The following is a 22,350-nucleotide window of genomic DNA, read 5'->3' as shown; positions in this document are numbered from 1 at the left end:
CTAAAAAACATTTTTTTCAGGTAGAAATGTAATTCTGAGCACCAGACCCAAGCAGTGTCTGATGCCCCCTCTCTACATGAATGCAAACCCCTCCTGAAAGCAGACCTATTCTTATCTAAACTTTTTCTTTTCAGCATAGTGCTCTGCATAAAATTTTATTATGAAAAGGGCACTGATCTCAAGAAAATAAGAGCTGGAAACAAAATAAGATATTTAACTTTTTTTAAAAAATAAGGCAGAAGAAGTGGAGAGGTCATTGCCAATCTCACAAAGCTTAAGTTACTTTAAAGTAACTTTAAAGTACAGGTAAAAGACTGGTTGACAGACAGATCAGTGAAATCCAATGCACTAAATGTGAAGTGTTTACTATATGAGAGGCACATCCTGGGCCAGGAGATAAGAAGAACAGATATGACACAATATTCTCTGTCCTTAGAAATTTTAGGGTCTAGTGAAAAACACAACGGCTCTTGCTATGGACTCCCCATAAGAACAAAATCTATCTAGTTAACAGAAACAACCAACAAAGAATTGTAAAAAATATAAAGTCACAAAGTGTTACAACCCAGGCTTTTTTTTTTTTAAACAAGATCCATCACAGACATTTTCTATGATAAAAAAAATGACAAGTGATTGTCTTAAGGCCTGAGGATAGCTATGCAATTTTGTAAATATATGCGAAGAGGAACCTCTCATGATTAATACTAATTAGTGTCTGACTCCATGATATAAACCATCCTTTTCTGAACCCCAATCATACACAAAAAACTGCTACAGTAACTTGTCTTCAGAGAACAGAAATACATGCTCCCTTTCTTGGGAGAAGGTGCCTGTAAATGAGCAGAGTAGGAGGAGGGCCCTATTGCTGGATGGATGCATCAGCGTCCCAAGCTAAGACTAGATCCTGAGGTTAGCCCATCAATGAGACCTGGCGTCTCCCCGAGGATTATAATCTTCCCCTCGTGCTTGGAAGCTGGATCCCCAGAGCTTTCCCTGTGTCCACTATGTCACAACCCTGGGCACAGGGACCAGCTGATGTCCTTGGTCCTGGATGAGCCATAGCCACTAGAGAAGCTGAATAAGGATCTACTTGGGAGGCACATCCCCAGGAACGCCTTTCTGCACAAGGATGGCTGGGGGATGACCTGCATCTTGACGGTCTTACTACGAACCGTGAGTTCCTTTGTGATGAAGACAGCCAAATAGTGGGTGTGAACCTGGCTACCAACCCAGCAGGTTCAGTTGAGTGGGGTTCGCCCCTCACAAAGGACTGATCTGATTCACCCTGGGGTCATCAAGCACCCCAGACTGTGCCATAATGGCAGGGTGGCCTTGAACTTACACAGCCCCCACTCTGGTGAACATGCCATCACCAGGCTGGGCCAAAGCTGGTGCCAACTTCATCCCAAATCCACCAAATCTCAAGGCCTTCAGAGAGGACTCGGAACGAGCCAGGTATACCTGATCTAGTGCAGCCCTCACCCCCTTCCACGCCCCCAGATCTAATACAGGGATCAGAACTTCCTGCAAAGGTGGCTGTGAGCTGCACGGCTATGTCCAGATCATCACATCAACTTGGAACTTCACAGCGACTCAGCACCACCTGCCCTTGGATACGTGACCACCAAGGGCTTGCCCAGATCCAAACTCGTCACCTCCAATCTGTGGAAGAAATTCACTCTACTCCAGCACAGGGCAGCCCATCCTCTCTACCCTCTATGCTTCTTTATGTATTCTCTCTGCCCAGTAGATTGTGAGCTCCTTGAGGGCAGGGACAAGGATTGTCTTTTTTCTTTCTTTGTACCCTCACTGCCTCCTTGCCATGATACCTGGCACTTACCGGGCATTTAACAAAGACTTACTGATTAGTAAACTCTGAAAGCTTAGCTTGTTTCCACCACCCTCTCCCATCTTCTAGCTCCTGACATTCTCACTAACAATCTAGATCACTCTCCTATTCTTGCTCTAAGCAGACTGTCCATTAATCCATGAGATGCTAAATGTGAGAATTAAAGTGTTAGCTAATAAAAGGCTAACTGCTTGAATTTGCATCTTAAAACCCATGGAGTTATAAAGACTGACCTTCTAAAACAAAGTATATAAAAAGAGGAAAAGCAGACTCCAAAATCAGACTTAGAATGAAAATGAATAGCTTAATCTCTTCATCTTACAGAAGAAAAAACCTGAACCCATAGTCTGAGTGAGAATTGGTCATAAGTAATAGATTCCAATTTAGACCCTCTGAATGAAAACTCTTATGTTCTTTCAAGTCTACCAGACATTTTTCCAAAGAGACCCTCTACCTTGCCAGCCAACAGATCACCCCCTTGCAACTATGCTTCTAGGCAACAATATCAAGTACTCCTGACAAAAGTTCTGGAAGTCTACCCCCTTGAGGTGAAGGAAGGAACCAACAACCATAAGATCACTTTTTCCCCATCGCACTGGAGCAAAAAGGTCTCAGTACAGCACTATTTCAAAAGGAATGATACCTTTAAGATCCTTATGGAGGTACTAGGAAATCAAAGAAAAAAAGTTACATTTTTAGGGATGACCATAAAAGAGTGAGGACAGATTTCTCAGATATCTTAGAGAATTAATCTCATTACATGAGAGAGCAGGTAATTGAAAACAAAGGGGATAGAGGCAAGGATAAATATCAAGAATTCAAAATTCACTGTTGATTTCTTTCTAAAGTCAAGACTTGTATGTCCAAATGGTTAATACTCAATTTCTTAAAACCTTAATATTCCTTAAATGTGATATGCAATTCACTATTAGAACCACAAAAGCACAAGATGAATTTTATCCCACCATATTTATCAGTAAATAAATTGCTAAGCAAATAAACTGCTAAATTCTCCAACTACAGAATCTTCATCTTTTTCTTTTTTTTTTGTCCCTAATTTGCTAATCAAAAAACCCAAACGGTTGAAAATGGCAGGCTGAGTTTATGGTTCTAAAAATGTGATCCTTTATACCTATCGCTGTCACACTAAGTACCAAGACCTTTCATCACATATTCAAGCACATCTATCATCACTATGTCTTCCTTTTAAAGTCATACTTTGAAATTCAATATTTGAACATTTTACAGTAGAAGAAACTGAATCTGAAGAATTTTTAGATGACTTGCTCCAGTTAACACATTTGAAAGAAGTGGGATTTGAAGGACAATTGGAGTTAATTCCTACTTCTAATCCATCCTACTCTGAAACCCTGAGCAATACTACTCCTGCTGATACTACTACTACTACCAGTACTGCTGCAGCTCCTGCTATTAAGACTACTGCTAACAACCACTACCACTACCATCACTAGTAGTAGTGCTTCTACCACCACCATTATTACTGCTACTACTAGTACCACCACTACCACTACTAAGAGTAGCTAGGACTTACATAGCATTTTAAAGCCTGTAAAATGTTTCAGAAACACGACCTCATCTGATCCTCACAACAACCTGGGAGGTAGCTCCCCATTTTACAGGAATCTGAGGCAGAAAGAAGTTGGATAGTTAAGTGCTAGAGGCCACATCTGAACTCAGATCTTCCTGACTCCAGGTCCAGTGATCTACCTACTGTACCTCCAACTGCTTATTACTTAAGCAAAATTTCCCTATAAAATGAAGATACTGAACTAGATTTCCATCCTCACTGCAAAGGACATTTCCAATATTAGACCTATAATATTTAGCATATGAACAGAAGTAGTATGGTAGTGCTGAACTTACACAAGAAGGCATGAGTTCAAATCCTCAACACTAGGTTATCTAATGAGAGGGAATTCCCTAAAAAGAAGCCTTTTTTTAGATTTTGCTGTCTGCATCTGTAAAATGGGAATCACATACATGGCAGAGCCCTCACTTCAAAGGGTCATTGTGACACTCAAATGAGATGATCCGAAGCACTTTATACACCTTAAAGTGCCTGGTACAATAATCATACATCATTTTATGAAAGGCAGCATAGCAGAGAGCAGAAAGCAGGCTTTGGATTCAGGAAGAGCTGGGTTCAATTTCAGTGTCATTTATCTGAACTGGCTAGGCCAATGAGAAACTTTTTTTTAAAAAACAGCAAAGAATAAAGTCTCAGTAGTTTCAGGAAAGCTGTTATAACAAACTGAATGGCAAAGGACTAGAGAACTTTTGGCACCGGTGAAGGTTATGCTTACTATCTATAAATATATTCTATTAAAATAAGTAATAAGGAATACAAGGAAATAGAAGGGATTGAGCAACTGCTCATTAGAAAAATACTCACCCAAACTGTGTAGTCGTCAATACTTCTCCCCGCTGCTTTTTTTCCTCCTGTAACAGTTTCTTCTTTTCAATATTGGCTCGGGTTGGAAAGTTTCTGCAAAAGAATTCCAATTATTTCTAAAATATTTCTCAGCATCTACACAGTTAAGACACTAAAAAATTTCTGCATTTAATTAATATTTATTTAAATCAAAGAGTGACAATTAAGCTACAGGCGTTTTATTTCTTCTAAAGAGATATTCTTCAGTTGCTTTTCAGTTGTCTTAAGCTCTGCCTGATCCCATTTAGGGTTTTCTTGGCAAAAATTCTGAAATAATTTGCTATTTCCTTCTCCAGCTCACTTTATAAATGAGAAAGCTGAGGGAAAGAGGGTTAAGTGACTTTCTTAGAATCACACTAGTAAATGTCTGAGGCTGGATTTGAACTCACAGGAAGATGAGTCTTTTTGACTCGAGGACCAATACTCTTTCCACTGGACCACCTAGCTGAGATACTCTGCTGAGATACTCTAAGAGATGGGTAAAAAAGAAAAGCCAGAGGTTCTCTACATAATATTCTCAACAAGTTCCTAAAACAAGGAGAAACTATAAAAACTGTAATAATGTTGGGAAAAGTTTTCAATCATCTTGCCAGAATAATTAACCACCTATGGTAAAGGATAGATGTGGTATACTAAAAAAAAAAAAATAAGATTGATACTGACTTGGGCGAGGATCCCTCTGTTGCATACACGCCAAAGTGGACAAATATGACTGGGAGCACATAACCATGGAGTGGGTGAGGTCATGACTTGGTTATATGCTGAGTTATCAATAAAGAGGTATGAAATCCAAGGCAGACCTAACAAGCAGGGTTTTAAAGGTGTGCTCCTGGTTCTGGTTTAATATTTGCACTGGAATAATGAAAGAGAAAAGTACAATCTTTATTTAATTTAATATATATATTTAATTTTTTAAATATGTATATAAAAAAGGTCTTTTGATATAAGCTCATTCTTCTTCCATTCTTTTCATCTCAAACCACCCACTACTTCTGACATCTTCTCCTATTTTCTCCTCCTTTTATTGTCTGACAAGAACACAACCAACCTCTGAACATGTTCCTTCCCTATAGTCCACTCTCTCCCATCCCTAGAAAATCTACACCAAACCCAACCATCCTTTCAAAAGCAGTTATCCTATCTCATTCTTCCTTAGCTAGACTCCCAGAAAAGATATACTTGTCATCTTCACTTTCTCTCCTTAACCCTCTACAATAATTCCCAACAGCACTCTCCCTCCTAAGTCAGCAACAATCTCTTGCTGACAGTCTTCCCCCAAATCCTTTTTCTCAGCCATCTTTACCTATCGGCTAAAACTGACACTGGTGACCACCCTTTCCTTCTTCAAACTCTCTTCTCTTTGGGTTTTCCCCAAACTGCTCTCTGCTTGTTCTCCACTTGCCTAACTTACTGGGTCTCCTACATCTCACTCCGGGTGACCCCCAAGATCTCATCCTAACTTTGTTCTCCTCCTCTACATTCTCCCTTAGTAACCTTTATTAATTCTCATGGGTACAATTATCACCTCTATGATTCATAGATATAGGCAAAGAAATTGATAAGTGAGAAAAAAGAAAAGATAGGTAACAAGAGATGAATTAGGCTAACAGATAAAGATGGGTGATAGGTATATAGAAACCAGACAGACAAATGGACAAGGAACATGTGGACACATGATAGATACAGGTAATAGGCAGATAAGATGGATAGGTAATAAGTGATAGGAGAAAAATAGATAGCTCAAGCACCACCTTCTGCATGAAATCTTTTCTGGTGCCCCCAACAGGTAACAATTCCCCCTCCCAAACTACTCTGAATTTAACTACTTGCCATATATTTATGTGTTCACTTTCATTTTATGATTGTCTATGTACTTGCTGTCCCTGTTAGAATGTAAGTTCCTGAGTAGAGATTTTCTCACTCTTCATCACTGTACCTAAATCATTTAGTACACTGTCAGTGCTTGCTAAATTCCACTCTGCTTCTTTTGCTTGGTTCTTTAAATCTTGCAAATGACAAAAATCTAAATAAAATACACAGTAGCTCAGACCCAGGAAGAAAAGATCAGAAAGTAGTATACTGGTTCTTTTTTTCAAAGCTGTAATTAATGTGAAAATAAATTTTACATGACAACACATATATAATCTACACGAAATTATCTTTGAATACAAAGAGAGGTAAGTAAAGGAAAGAGAAAAATATAAAATTTTAAAATCTTGTAAAAATGAATGCTTAAAAAAACTGTCTTGACATATAATTGGAGGGGAAATGCTATTTTTAAAAAAGTGGTACAGTAGAAATAGCATTGATGATTGAAAAATGGTCAGAAACAACCACCATAAATATATTTCAATAAAGAAAATTTAGGGAGACTTATCTGGATGAGAGGGGAAAAAAATTATACACAGGCAAGATGGGAACTACAGATAAAGAGCCCAGAGGGACCTCAGATACCACCTGATTTCATTCTTTCATTTTTCAAAGGAAAAAAAACTAGAGAGGCTAAATGGTACTGGTCCCAAAGGTCCCAAAGGCAGGAAAGATTAGAAACACAATACAAACCCAGATCTTCTCATTAGATCCCATGCTAGTGCTACTGGACCACACAGCCACCCAAGTGAGCTGGCTGGTTATAAACAAGAATAAGGGAACATGCTCTTGGGGTCATGACAAAGAGATAATAAGAGACCCAGCAACAAATTACACAGTCAGAGACTTTTAAAAAACAAGCAGGACTTCAGCAATTCACAACTTACCCCATCTAATAGTGTTTCAACCTGGTTTTTAAGTCATTATATTGGGAACATAGAACATGGTTTCTTATAGAAGCAATGACATACATAAGGCCAGGTTCTCAGACCAGCAAGAAGAAGGAAGGGAGGAAGGAAAGGAAGAGAAAAAGAGAGGGGGAGGAAGGGAGAGAATGGAAGGGAAGGAGTAAGAAAAAAGGAGAGAGGGATGAAAAGAGGAAGAGGAGGGAAGGAGAGAGTGGGAAGGAGGAAGGAAGGAAATTTATTTATCACATGGTAACTGAAATATAATCTTTACTACCATTATTATGGATCCCAGCTATGCCATGTAATGGTACTTATATGGAGAATGTACTTGTAGTTATAAGTTGGGGCTAATACAGAATCTCAATTTCTCGTGCCTTGGCCAAAGGCCAAAGGTTTTTGGAGGGCAGCGAGAGGCCAAGGCCAAGGTCTCCATGAGCTTGTGGATTAAGAAGGTGAATGACAAGAGGGCCTGATGTCTGTGTTAACTGGGAGAGGGGCCAATCTTGCCACAGCTAGCAAATGCTTCTTCTGAACAGGACTGCTCTCCTTTTCTGACCCACTGCCCAATTGAAAGCAGTCTTACTTCTAATGGGTATTAATCCCTCAAAAAGTCCCCTGACATTCTTCAAATTTTCAAAGACTTTTTACTGTTAACAGCATATCTCCAATACTCACCTTCCCATCCCCACTTTCTTCTACTTAGATCTTACAGAGAAAGACAGTTCCATATGGGGATTAATCTTGACTTGCTTAATTACAAAAACTAAAATTTGCTGACTTATCCAACAGAAGAAACACAGGTTTCAGAACCAAAGTCCAAGAAGCTTATGGCAGGGCTTATAGCATTTGATTACAGGAACTCTTTATTACCTAATTCAACGTGAGCTAAACATTTACACAGAACATTGAGAGGCAGGGCCTGCTTCTGTTCCCCTGAACTAGAGCGGAATGTGAAAAACGCAGAGGATTCAGAGCAGATCGATGAAGAAAGGCTACAAGAACTACAAATATCCAGCTGGTGAAAAGAAAGTTTGCAAGGTAAAAACAAAGAGGCCTTTTTTTTTTTTTTTCAAGAGAGGATGGTTACTGGCTGTTCTCTATCTTAAGACAAACTGCAAAAGAGCTTGATAAGGTAGGATGATAGCTTTCCCTTGGCTCCACTTTGTCTACACCCACACATCCAGGACTACTCATCTCACTGCCCATCTAGAAACATACTTAGCCTCTCATGTCCATTCCTAAAAGTCTCTTATCCACATGAAGGGAACCACTGTGACTGTCTAATTATGTGTATCCAGTCTCCGTAGGCACTTGCTATCTGTACCTTTTACATGAAGATCACAGGATTAACAATTTAGAAAGGAATAGATTGGTTATTTTTTTCCCCATTTAACAATATTTTATTTTTGCCAATTACATGTAAAGGTAGTTTTTAACATTCACTTTTATAAAATGAGTTCCAAACTTTTCTCTCCCTCTCCTTCCCCACCCTTCTTTTACTCCCCAAGATAGTTGGTAATCTGATATAGGTTAAACTATTTCCACCTGAATCATGTTGTAAAAGAAGAATCAGAACAAAAGGGAAAAGCACAAGAAAAAAAAAAAAAAAAAAAAAAAAGGGAAAATATGCTTTGATCTGCATTCAGTCTTTCAGTTCTTTCTCTGAATGCAGATAGCATTTTTATTAGAATTGTCTTGGATCACTGTCTTGCAGGAATTAAGTCTATCATAACTGATCATCACACAATCTTACTGTTGCTGTGTACAGTGTTCTCTTGGTTCTGCTCATTTCACTCTGCATCAATTCATACAAGTATCTCCAGGCCTCTCTGAAACATAACTTATTCAGTCATTCCCCAACTGATGGGCACCCACTCAGTTTCCAATTCTTTGCCATAATGGTTGGTTTGTAAAAACATTGAGATCGACCTCCTCATTTTACAGAGAAAACAAAGGCATAAATGCTAAGTGGTTTGTCTATAGCTACTTAAATTTGGTGGGATTTGAAGCCAGGGTCTCAAGTTCCAAATCCAGTGACCTTTAGGCTCCCTCCCACCTCTCACACCTATGGCCCTGCATATACTCTGGGATTCAGTGACACTTGCCTTCCAGCTGCTCCCCGGACTAGACCCTACATCTCCTAAGTCTAGGCATTTTCTCTGGCTATCACCCCTGCCCAGAATAATCTTCCTCCTTTTCTTGGCCTCCCAGCTTCCCTGTTGCAGGAAAACTCTTCCAATCCCCCTTTATTCTGCTGACATCCTTATCTGTGTATCTCTTGTTTGTATTACTTGGCAAGTTGCCTCTCCTATTAGACCAGGAACCTTCTTTTGCTGTTTCTTGTATTCCCAGCACATAGCAGTGCCCAGCACATAAGAGGCACTTAATAAATGCTGACTGACACTACCTCTCTCCAATATAGAACAAATATTCCAATAGACATCAATATCAGCTACTGGCAAATGATGATCACAACAGACAAAAACTTCAATGAGAAAATGATGAATAAATAGGACTTCCATGTCAGCATTAAGAAAAAACTCAGCTAAATATGCATAAGAAGAGAGAAAACAAAGAATTCTCCTTCTCTGGAAGTTTTTAAGATCCTTTTCCCAGCAGAATTTCAGTATAATCCTGTGAGATGACCTCACAAAGTCTCTTTCACAATCCTAAGAGTAGTTAATTAGAGGAATCTGGGAAATGAGTTTATATATTCTTCCAAGTTTTATCTTCTTCCTACTTGCCCAAATGAGGGATATTAAATTAGAAATAAATAGGGAAAGTGAAGATACTAGAAAACAAAGCCACCTCAAGAGGGGAAACAAGAAGTATTCAATTTAGTTAAAAAGACAAAAATTCAAGCATTATTTAAGCTGTCTCTGAAGCACACTATGCTCTTACAAACAATCCGGAACCCAGCCCACCAACATAAAATACCTAATGCTTTTTACCTCCACCCTCCAGGAAGCAGGAGCTGTGAGAAGAAGGAAAAGCCCACCCTCTTAAACAGTAGGACTCTTTGATACAGGATACAGTTCAAGTTCCTGAAGTACACTTGGAATAACAAATCCAGAGAATACCAAGGAAAATAATTTATTCCTTGTTCAAACAATTATTTAAGATCAAAATCTGCAAAGAGTGTCTTCCCTTAGGCAAAACAACCCTAATTAAGCACCCCAAATCTGACTGTGCCAATGGCTGTGCTCAGACATTGGTTTTTAAGCACCTACTGTGGTGTTAGGCACTGTGCTAAGCAGTGGGAACACAAAGAAAAGGAAAAGCCTTATACTGCCATGTCATCATGTCAGTTCATTCTGCTTAAACCAAGGTTTCAAAAAAAGATCTTTTCAATTCACTCACTATAGGAGAAAGGTGAATAGTTCAGATTCCATAGTTAAGAGTGAGAAAAGATCTGGAGCTTTCAGCAGACTGCAAGCTCACTGTGCATCAAGAGGATGGCCTGGCAGTCTAAAAGATCAATGTTGTACCAGGATGCAGAAAGATTAGCACAAGGAACTGTGCATCCCCCAGTCGGGTCATATAGGGAACACCGGTCAGCTCTAGGAGCCAGTCGGGCCTATCCAAAGGGCCAGTGGGAGGATGAGGGCTCCGAAGAACATGCTCAAAGAAGATGATCTGATGAAGGGAGCAATGCTGGGCCTGGAGACATGAAGAGAAGACTCGGGGGACAGGGGGCTGTTCTTCCAGTTTTAGGGCAGAGCAGAGCAATCAGATAGGCTCTGCTTGGCAGAGGGGAGAACAAAGTGGGACAAGATGCAAGAGGCAAATTGAAGCCTGTTAGGAGGAGAAAAAGGAGAGCAAAACCTCACCAAAACAAGTGAGTGGATTCCCACTCACCGGAGGCCTGCAAACTGGCAGAAGGAGCCTGGAGAAGTCACTTTTGTTCAGAACAGGATTAGTTACAAGAGAGCTTCTGGGGGCCCCTCCAACTGGACAGGAGGCCTTCTGCAAACCTGTCCAGGCTGGACAGGGCTAGTGGGAATCACGCCTCTGAATGTATAAAGAAATGCTTTCAAAGTGCCATGCCAGACTCAAGAATACAAGGATGCCTACGTTGGGGATGCCCTGAACGCATCTATAAAGACTGGACCAGGAGCCAACCTGCTTCCCAGGTAATCCTTTTTCCTTAGCCTTTCTGAGCTTCTTTTCTTCATTGTAAAAAGAAGGGGTTGGATCCCTTCACCTTCAAAGTTCCTTCCAGCTGTAGATGTACAATCCCAAGGAAAGAGTCAGAGTCAGGGGCTTCCTAAAGAAGCTGCTCATTCCTTCCTCTCAAGTATTTCCTTCTTTCTGTCCTTGCCTTGTTGGCATTCCAAATTTTCAAGACTTGGCATAAAACAGAATTCTCTCATAACCAAAGTTAACTACTAAAAGAAACATGTAATGACACCACCTAGTGGACTACAGATTGGAGTTGTTTTTCTCCTTTTAATTTCACTTTAACCACAAAGTTCTACTACCTTTTTTGCTTAGGCCAAAGCATGGAAAAGTCATCTAAAAGAGACAAACATATTTGAAAAGCTAAGCCTTTCTAAGCAATTAAGTCATCTACATACACAGAGAGAGACAAGAGAGAGACATTTGAAAAGCCATGCCTTTCTAAGAAATTCCAAAAATGCCACTAAAGGGGAAAAAAAAAAGTCAAACAGCCTCTGGTATAGAACATTAAAATTTAACTTTCAATTAAACACAGTAGACCTCCTTTACTTACCTTTAATTCAGCTAAAGAAGTAATTTACAAAATGAATCTTTGAAAAAAATCTATATCCTACACTCTAAAATTTTTTCTGAATAATTTTGAACAATTTTAAACACAACCGGTTTGATTCAATATGTCTTCTAAGATAAGCAAGAACATGAAAACTTTAGGAAGAACTGTAAAGGTGCTATGATGGGAAAGGGAGATTCTTCATCTTCTGATAGTTTTGAGCACAAGAGATCTGAACATATTCTGGCTCTGTGACTTAATATCTGGCAAGTCACAGACTCACTCTAGGACTCGATTTTCTCATCTGTAAAATAATTAAGTTGGGAAAGAGCATTTCTAGGGCCCCTTTCAAGCTCTAAAGATTTTATGATGTAGTGAAATATAGAGAAAAATCTACAAAACAAGACCTTCCAATGTGAATCCTGACATTTGGTGACTTCAATATAAAATTCACATACAATTAAAAAAGAATTACTGATAGAAGATTGTAAAATTACTTCATTTTAAAGGAAAATTACCATTTAAAAATAATTAAGATGAGTTTTTTTTTCACAAAAACAACAACAACAACAACAAAAAAAAAAAAAAAAAAACCCAACAAAAAAAAACTAATACAGAAATTTATACTAAGGAAATTTTAAACTTATTTTTCAAGAAAAATCAAGCAATTTGAAGCAGTACTCCAAAAAATTCTATCAAACACATGTATGAGGAAATCATATAAGAACATCTGGGAATGTCGATAGATAAGTGCTACGGAAATGACAGATGATGAATATATTATGAAGACCTTCTCAGGAATCAGATGTATAACTATTTGGCTTTTAAGTACCTCAAGGGAAAAAAAAAATCTATAACTTATCTTGGTAACTAGTTCTGGTATTTAGAAATCCTAAATGAAGATAAGTTTAAATTTTTTCTCCTAAGAAACTTTAGTATTTTAGATGAATATTTAGGGAATCCATATCTAATTGGCCCCTACTAGGTGCAGGACACAGGCTGAGGTCTGGCTTGGGAGGGCTTAAGGAGGAAAGAAAAAAAGAAAAAAGAAAGAAAAGACTTTTATTCTTGTCCTGGAAGAGCTAACATAATTTATTTGAACTGGTAAAAAAAAAAAAAAATGATTGAAGACAAAACAATTTATCAACAAGTATAAATTATATTTGAACCTATACCATCATCTTTTCCCAAAACACCCATTTCCAGTTTCCAGCACTGGCCTTCAAGCCTCAGTCTTGCAACCTTGGGGGTCACCTTTTAATTAAATTGAAATGAATCCAACATATGAGCAACTTGCTGGTAAATATGCCAGAACATTGGCCACTAATCTTAATTCTGACAGTCACAACGCTATTTCATGGCCAGATCACCTCATATTCTGAGTCTTCTGTCACAAGGTCCAAATCAGGCTCCTGCCTCTAGTAAGGAAGACATTTGGGAAGGTGGAATCTGAGATGGCTTTTATGGGTGGATGAGTATTTCACAGGCAAGAAAGGAACAAGAATATTATACTTAGTGTCAGTAGCACTCAGATAATACTCTTGAGGATGTTTATCTAAGAGCTAGCATTGAGATGGCACTTTAAACTTTGCTTCTACATATGCTATCTCATATGGGCTTTAGAATGACCCTGTGAGGGAGGTATTTATATATCATCCTCAAGTGATAAATGAGGGAACTGAGGCTGAGGAAGTCTGCTAACTTGCCCAAGAATGACAAATCCACCAAGTACTGGAGGCAAGTTTGACTGTGCGACTTCAAGTCCAGCATTCTATTCATCGTTATCACTTGGCTGGGTAATTACCACCTTCAGCTGGAGCCAGTGACCTAGAAAAGATAACACTGGAGCCAAAGACCCCCAGTTCAAATCCCCATGGATCTCAGTTTACTGATCTATAAAGTGCTGGAGTCTGCAATCTTTAAAATCCTCTTCCGGTTCTCAATCAAGTGAAGGGTTAGGCTCTTCTCACAAGTCTGCCCCCTCAGCACCCCAACTTCTAACCACAGTCCTTAACAAGCCCCTCACCAACTTTCTGCCCCAGGTTCTTGATGACCTTTCCTCCAATTTGTACTCATCAGGAAGACTGAGCAAACCCACCGACTAAGTGAATGAGCACTTGTTGCACAGAACCACAAGGGGGCAAAGTCTACATTAAGAAATGAAAGCAGCTACTTCCACAATCCCCGGCTTCATCTGATTTCTCACACAATGAGAATTTGTGTTTTTTACAAAGTGGCAGAAGTACTATTAGTTATGTTATTGAGCACAGTGATTCATACATTAAAAGGGGGGAAACTGACAATTCTTACTCTTAGGTAAAAGTCTCCAATAAGTTATAACTTATCTCAGATACAAATTCAAACAGACCAATAATGAAAAGATTTTCTAAACCTTGACTAACAGCCTTGAATGTCTACTATTCAATAAGACTGTAAGGGCTAGCTAGATAGGGGGTTACAAAGGATACAGAGAAATGTAAGATTGGTTGGAATTGGCCTCTAATTGAGATGATAAAGACACATACATGAAGAAAGAGAACATCCTCGAAAGTAACATGAGTATTACTGGCATTAGGTATGAAACTCCTTTGTTCCCCCTCTTTCTTGTGAAATATCCAGCCACCCTTAAAGGTCATCTCAAATACTATCTTTTAGGAGACCTTCCACATCTTCATCCATCACCCCCTCAATAACAACTTTCTTTTTCTTTCAAGCTCTTTCAAGCTCTCTGCTTTGTGCTTTTTCAATCATGGTAATATTATAAGTTCCTGACAGGCAAGGATTTTATTTTATCTAAATTACATATTTTCCTAACACTCCTTGTGTATATAAAAGGCCCTTAATAAATGTTTGCTGTGTTTAACTGAATTGAGGCTATTAAAAAGACTGCACAAAGATACAAGGAAAATATTATGGGTGTAATTATTATATGACTTAATTTTTGTATCTTAAGTTATAACTTAATAAAACCAAGAACATAACTTGGAGCAGAGGTAATAAGCATAATCTCAGATGAAACAAAAGCAAAAATAGACCTAAATGAAAGAGATAATTTGGAAAACTGTATTTTACCAAAAGGTACCACAGACAGTGAAATAAGGAAAAATTCTTTACAGTAATTTTTTCTAATAAAAAGAATTGTAAATTGTATTCATTCATTGAGGAATGGCTGAACAAGTTGTGGTGTATGATTGTGATGAAATACTACCATGCTGCAAGAAATGATAAGGGTGACAGTTCTGTTGCAGAGTGAAGTGAGTAAAACCAGAAAATCATTGTACATCAAATCAGTTATATTACTGTGCACAATAATCAATTGTGAAAAAGTTAAGTTATTCTGAGCTATCAGGCAATCCAAGACAATTCCAAGGACTCATGATGAAAAATGCTACTGAGAACAAATTTAAATATAATTTCTTTCACTTTCTTTAAAAAAAAGAAAGGAAGAAAGGAAAGGAGGGGGGCAGGAAGGGAATGAAGAAGGGGGAGAAAAAGTGAGAAAAGAGGAAAAAGGGAGGAAGGAAGGAAACTTTGTTAGAAAATTTCCTATATAAGAAATTTGCTAGGAATAATGGAAAGTAGTGTAGTAAAAAGGAAGTTTACAACAGGATTTATACCATATTGCCTAAGTTTAAAAAGGATATTTGATTTAAATATGAAAATTTCGAAAAGTTACATTATTTTTAAAATAAAAATAAAAACTATGGAGGTATCTTTCATAACTATGGCTATGGAAAGAATTTTTTTTAATGTATTTTCCAAATACATGCAAAGACAGTTTTCAACATTCACCTTCTCAAAACCTTGTGTTCCAGATTTTTCTCCCTTTTTCCACCCCCCCCATCCTCCGCCAAGACAGCAAACAATCTGATATAGGTTAAATGTGTGCAATTTATCATGCTGAGCAAAAAAAATCAGATCAAGAGGGGAAAAAAAAATAATGAGAAAGAATAAAAACTGTAGAGGGTTGGAACTCTGAAAAGGTGTACTTAAGATTCAGTATAGTTGATGAGATAATAATTCTCTAGCTAGTGATGTATTTACTCTAGTCAAGTATATATATACTTAAGGTAATATGGTGATGTGATGGCTCTCCTGACAAGTTGGTACATACTCACGTGTGGTTGGGCATGCTCTGTGTGAGTTGTGACATGACTGTACTGGAGTATTTAAAGGAATCACAGAGGACTCTTGCTCTCTCAGCCTTGGAGATCTCAGCCACAGAGAAGACTTCAGACTCCAGAGTCCAGACTCTATCTTTGACCAGTCATGTGTCTACTCTTCTGCCTCCTTCACTTCATTCCCTCACTAAACCCAAGGCCTCTGGCTGACCCCAAGGCCCACCAGAGAGCTAGCCAGGACATTACAAAAAAACAAACAACAAAAAAGGAGAAAATGCTATGCCAAGTTTATCCTAGTTGATCATCACAAAATCTTGACACTAAGTCCCTAGGGGTATACAGACAAGCAGGAATAAATCAAGATAAGGAGGGCACTAAAATTAAGAAAGATTAGGAAAAACTCTTTAGGAGATGAATTTTTTACTGGGTCTTAGAAGAAGTTGGGGAAAGCCTTAAGCATAATGAGCACTCCAGGCAGAGAAAATGCCCAGAGCTGAGAGATGGAGGGTCTTGTTAGACACAGACAGGAGGTCAGTGTCACTGGAGGGAAAAGTGTGTGTTGGGGAGAAAGGTATAAGAACACTAGAAAGATTGGAGGGAATTCAGCAAGGAAGGGCTTTGTATGTCGAATTGAACATTTTACATTAGATTCTAGAGGCAATAGGAAGTTACTGAGGGGTAGAATCATGATCAGATCTCCTCTTTGGGAAGAAGGGAGGCTGAATGGAGGTTGGACAGGGGTGGAGAGAGGCTAGAGGCTGCAGACCCCCAGGGGGCTACTGCAGTAGTTCAGGCATGAGGTGATGTGGGACTGCACCAGGAGTGGCAGTGGCAGGAGTGCAAAGGTGAAATCAAATCGAGATAAGAAAACAGAATAGTGGAAAGGTTGAGGAAAACAGGCACAAATGCCCCACATACAGTCTTATCACAATAATTTCCCTGATGCCCTGCCTGAGCTTTTAAATACAGTCATTGACCCAATTTAACAGCACTGACTTTTCAATAAGAAGGGATTGCTTCCTTCTCTATCTGCTCCCAAGTTCATGGAGCAAACTATTGTGATGGGAAGGGGTTTGATAACCTGGACATTTCCACTTTCTCTCAAGTAAGTATCCTTAAGCTAATATCCATGAACTTGCTTTTTTGGAATATTTTGATCCATGATTTTCAATATAATTGGCTTCTTTTGTAATCCTAGATTTTTTGCATTTAGAATTATTATCCCGAGGAGTCCAGAGGTTTCATCAGCCTGTCAAGGAGACCCTTGCCACAAAACAAGTTAAGTAAGAACCCTCAGTCTCTAAAGGAAGATGGCTCTGAATCTACATCTCTCCATGAATCCTCCAAAACATGGGCAGAGACCTACAAGGGTTCCTACTCAATGAAAGACAAGCATCAGTAAGCAAAAAGTTTTTTCCCCCCTAGCAAGAGGACTCCTAATTTGTCTTATTTCATAACCTCTTTCTTCAGAACACTGACAACCAATGGGGAAAATATCTGCAGAACTGTAGTTAAAAGAAGTTTTTGTCCTTCGGCTCCTGCCCACACCTCCTTCCAACCTCGAGGACTGTTATAAGATAGACATGCCTGTGGCAATTGGGAAATATTTAACAATTAAGTAAAAATGTGATCAAATAGTGTTATTATATAGACTTCTAAGTCAATATGGGCATGCACATGGATCTTTATGGATCATGTAGTCGCTCAACAACTCCGGGGGGGGGGGGGGGGAGTGACTATTCCATAAATTTAAAAATGATACAGGGCATTTCCATTAGTGAAAGTATAAGCTTTAGAGCTTAATATGAGATTAAGACTTTGGGAACAGCTTATAAAATGAATGACTATTATGATGCTGATAATGTTGGTGCTTCAAAGATTTCCACCAGATTCACCAGACCACCTCATTTTCTCATACTCTTATTAACTTATGATTACTTTATCCATCACTTTATTTCCATCATTGAGCTTCTTTCTAGGAGGCACTTTCCCTGAATATGCCTAATGGTCCAGTTGGCCAATAGTTCTTCCTTCTTTCCTGGAAGCAGCTCTTAAAACCCCACAATTTCAGCTAAATAAAATGTGATACCTAACTAATGGAGTATTACTGCATTTTAAGGAACAATTGCAGTAAAAAATTCAAAGAAACACAGAAGGGAACAAATAAGCATTTATGCAGAGAGAACCAGAAAAACAATATATTCAATGACTGGAAAACTTAAATTGTAAAACTTTAGAGGTAATAAATGTGTCAATACAGTGTCTGAACTTGACTGTTGAAAAGAGATGAGCAAAAAGTCTTTCTGTTTACTGCAGAAGTAGAAGAATACATGATTCTGTGTATATTTTGTATACATAATCCAAAATGTGGGAGCTGTTTTTGTAGCTCTGCTTTTTTGCCTTTCATTTAAAATGTTTATATAAAGCTCATGGGAGGGTGGGGAAGGAGGGAGGAACCATTTTCAGAAATAAATAAACAAAAGGGAGTCAAATGAAAATATTTTTAAAACTCCATCATTTCCATCAAGTCACCATAGACAAACTGCTTCCTTCCTATTTAGAAATTTAATGCTTGTGACTTCTTCACTCAAGACCCAAACCCTCTCTTTGCTAATAAGTGACCTATTTATTTAAATGAATTGGCTTACTGATGGCCCTAATGCAGTAATGTATTTGTTGGCCTGAATTAAGTTTAACAATTAAGTTTCTCAACAGTGAAAATAACTAATTCACTTTATTCCCAGAGCTCTATAATCACCCTTTAACCAACAATTTTGATTTGATCACATTAAGTACACCAGAGAAAAACCAAAAGCAATTCCAAGAGGCAGAATGGAAGCCAGGTTAGTTTCACAAGGTCTGATTAAGACTTCAGCTGATACTGTTTCTCTTCCCCTTAGATCTATTGTTTTGTTTTGCTTTTAATTTTCAGATACAGAGAAGTAGTGCCTGAACTGATTAAGGTACCACAAGAGCCTTCAATACTGTTTGTTATCTGTTGTTCAGTCATTTTCGTGTCAACTGTTTGATTCTATTTAGGGTTTTCCAGGAAGACCAATTGGAATAGTTTGTCATGAGGAAACTGAGGCAGTTAAGTAACTTGCCACTTAACATTTAAGTATCACACAGAATGTGTGATAATATATCTATATATTATATATATCTATAATATATAATAAGTATCTGTGGGGAAATTGTGAACTCAGGCATTCCAGACTTTATCCACTTCACAACCTAGGGGCCCATTTACATCGCTAACTTAGCTCACCCAACCTTTTATGTCTAGGAACATTCTTACTTCTTTTGGCTACTTCCTTTAACAATCACATCTCACACATACATATACGTGTCTGTATACATAGCAAAAACCTGCTTTTTCTATTCTCAACCTCATTTTCCATGGAGAGCAAACGGTGAGGGGAAACCTTATTACAAACATAATCAAAAAAAACATATCTCCATTGACTATATCCAGAATTATCTGTCTCCTGTACTCCATGGCTTTTATCTCTCTCAAAAGTGGGTAGAATGTGCCTCATCATTAGTTTTACGTTCCACATTTTTATCAAGGATACCCTTAACACATATATAATTTATCCTCATAAAAACTTTACAGAAGTAATAAAATAAGCATACAGGTTGGTAGTTACTAAGATCATCTTCATCTCCTTTTTTGGGAAAACTTTAAAAATCATGTCAACCTCCTCTACCCCCCAGAAAACTTTATTTTTTGTGTCCTTGGTCCATTCTAATTAATGTTCCACTCTTCATTTTTTTTAGGGCCATTCCCATCTCTTTATAGAGCACATCAAGGATTGAGACTCACACCTAGTCCTTCCACTGTTATTCAAAGATGAAATTTTGCTACAAAAATTTTGCCAGAATTGCTGCATTTTTCTTCTATTTGCTGTTCTCATTTCATGTTTAAGTGCTCTTGGGGTGACTTAGCTTCTCTGGGTCTCATGTCAAGTATCTGGAGCTTCATTTTTCCATTGCACAAAATTCTTACTTGTATGCCTCATGGAATGAATGACCAAGATCTTGAATGCTTAATTATGGGAGTATGTAAGCTTGAGCAAATTCTATCAATTCCATCACTAGTTGGGATTTCTTATTTCATGCTTTCTTATACAATCAAATGAATAAATCAAATGACCCTTTGCTTTGTGTGACTGTTTTGTCTTTGCTATTTTAATGATGGTAGGAAGGCAGCAAAAGGCATCCACAATTCACCATTTATAAACAAATGAGTTAATTGTGACATCAAAGTGCCATAATGGATAGATTGCTCAGGAAATATTAAGTTCAAAAGCTTCCTCAATAACTTACTAAGTAGGAGCAGCTAGATGGCACAGTGGAGAGAGCATCACCCTGGAGTCAGGAGGACTTGAGTTCAAATCCAACCTCAGACACTTAACACTTCCTAGCTGTGTGACCCCAGGCAAGTCACTTAACCCCAAATGCCTTCCAAAAGGAAAAAAAAAAAGATATATTAATAATTTACTAAGTGACATGATCTTGAGCAAGTCCCTTAACTTCTCTAAGCCTGTTTCCTTATCTATAAAATGGAAGTAAGAAAATCTAGTTCATCACATTATTGTGAAGATCATAAGATCTAAAAATTTTTAAAGTAATTTGCAAACCATGTCACTTAAGTTGTAATTTAATCATTTAAATCATATTAGCTATTATTAATAAAAAAAAATGAGTGATTCTTGCCCAAATATTATTATTGATAAACATATGCCTGTAAAAACTGAAGGACACTAACATTGATATTCTCGCTATAAATGAAACCAGGATATAGAAGAAAGTTGCAGTGAAATGGAAAGATGGGTCCCAAATTTTCCTATGAGACAAATTTTAACAAGCTAGCAAAGTTGGTTTCATTTTTGCCCAAAGGCAACAAAGAAACATCAAGGGCATCTCACTTTGCTGTAGTTATGGTGAAAATAAGCAAAAAGATCACTCTAAAGAGAGCTGCATTTTAATAGTGACATTTATGCAAAGCAGACTACAGTAAAAGAATGAGGAAAATAGAGATCAGATTGCATATTCTATCAGGTTTGGTCAATAGACAGGTTAGTTTTGATTAAGTGCTTCTCTTTTTCTTCTTCTTTCTTGGTACAATACAAATACAGGAGCTTCAACCTGACCTACTTCAATAAGTTATGGTGCCAGAGAATAGAAAACAGATAAGGAAAAAGACAGCAAAAGAGATTATCAACATTTCCTACAGACTTTGAACTGATACAAAGTAATCACTATATATAAGAAGACGAGAAACCCCAAAATCAACTTGGACAACAAATACCTCTCTTTGCCAAGAAAAGAGAGATGGAAGCCAAGGATAATATCGGTTTAGAATTTATATTTTTAAAAGCATGGGAGGAAAATTTAAGGCATTATACACTAGAAAAATCCCACTACGATAATGCCTATATAGATTAAGACAAAGACCAACAGAACTAAAGATGACATCTAATGTTATCTAATCTAATCACCCCATTACACCCTTCCCCATTTCCTGGACAAAAATCATTTGCCTGGGATCACGACACTACCTATGGTCAAGACTAGCTCCCAAGTTTCTAATTCCCAGTCTAGTATTCTTTGCAATCCACAAGAGCAATGTATTTCATTATCTTAAAAATACATAAAAAGTACCACAGGATGATAGACATATTTAATTATCTTATAAGAAGAAGGACATCCTTTCATAATAAGAAAAGTGATAGGCAAGGAATCAGATTTAAATCTGAGCACATGCTCTGATCAAAGTTAGCACTTTGGGGAATCTACTGAAACTTTTGGCTTTTTCACCTGTAAAATGGAGGCAAGAATACATTATTTTATTTACCTACTAAGTGTTTGTGATAAAATGTCACTCTAAATCTAAAAATGCTCTAAAATACAGCAGAAGTGCTAATATTACTACTAGTAATAGAAATAATAAAACAAAGTTCATTAAGTCACCACCTTCCAAATCTAAGAAGAATAGTAACCAATTATAATAATGTTTATGGATCCTGTCTCCCAAACCTTCAGACTGCTATTTTATTCAGTCAGTTACCATTCCTACTTCTCTAGGATCAAATTTCCTGAGTTCTAAAAATGATGTGTGAGGCATAAAGTCCAGCAAACTCATCAATCTGAAATTCCCAGCCTTAATAGAAAAAGATTTAACCCCTTCTGAATTTTTACTCACTTTCTTCTCTCTTCTCTCCACTTTTCAATCTCCTCTGGAGTATCTAATTTTATCCGCTTGGTACCAGGAGCATGCACCTAAGAAAGAAAAGAATGTTTATAATGTCAAAGTGAATCTGCCTCTAATTATTGGGAATCTGATCAGATCTCAGGGGAGCAATGGAGGTTTCACCTAGAAAACCAAGTTCAGCACCAGCCATGGCAATAAAGTTACC

At 37.9% G+C, this 22,350-nt stretch overlaps 1 protein-coding gene across 1 annotated transcript in view; it reads right to left on the bottom strand.

The window, feature by feature from the left end:
* Positions 1-22,350, bottom strand: part of NUFIP1 (nuclear FMR1 interacting protein 1) — a 41,271-nt gene that overhangs the window by 14,645 nt on the left and 4,276 nt on the right. The window contains exons 5-6 of the mRNA XM_074299139.1: positions 22,137-22,213; positions 4,263-4,355 (exon numbers count right to left, since the gene is read on the bottom strand). Coding sequence (XP_074155240.1) covers positions 4,263-4,355; positions 22,137-22,213 — 170 coding nt within the window. The remainder of the gene's footprint in view (positions 1-4,262; positions 4,356-22,136; positions 22,214-22,350) is intronic.

This window comes from Sminthopsis crassicaudata, chromosome 3, assembly GCF_048593235.1.
Source record: "Sminthopsis crassicaudata isolate SCR6 chromosome 3, ASM4859323v1, whole genome shotgun sequence".
Taxonomy (NCBI): domain Eukaryota; kingdom Metazoa; phylum Chordata; class Mammalia; order Dasyuromorphia; family Dasyuridae; genus Sminthopsis; species Sminthopsis crassicaudata.
Note: the sequence above shows the minus strand (reverse complement) of the source record. Positions and strands in the feature narration are given on the sequence as shown.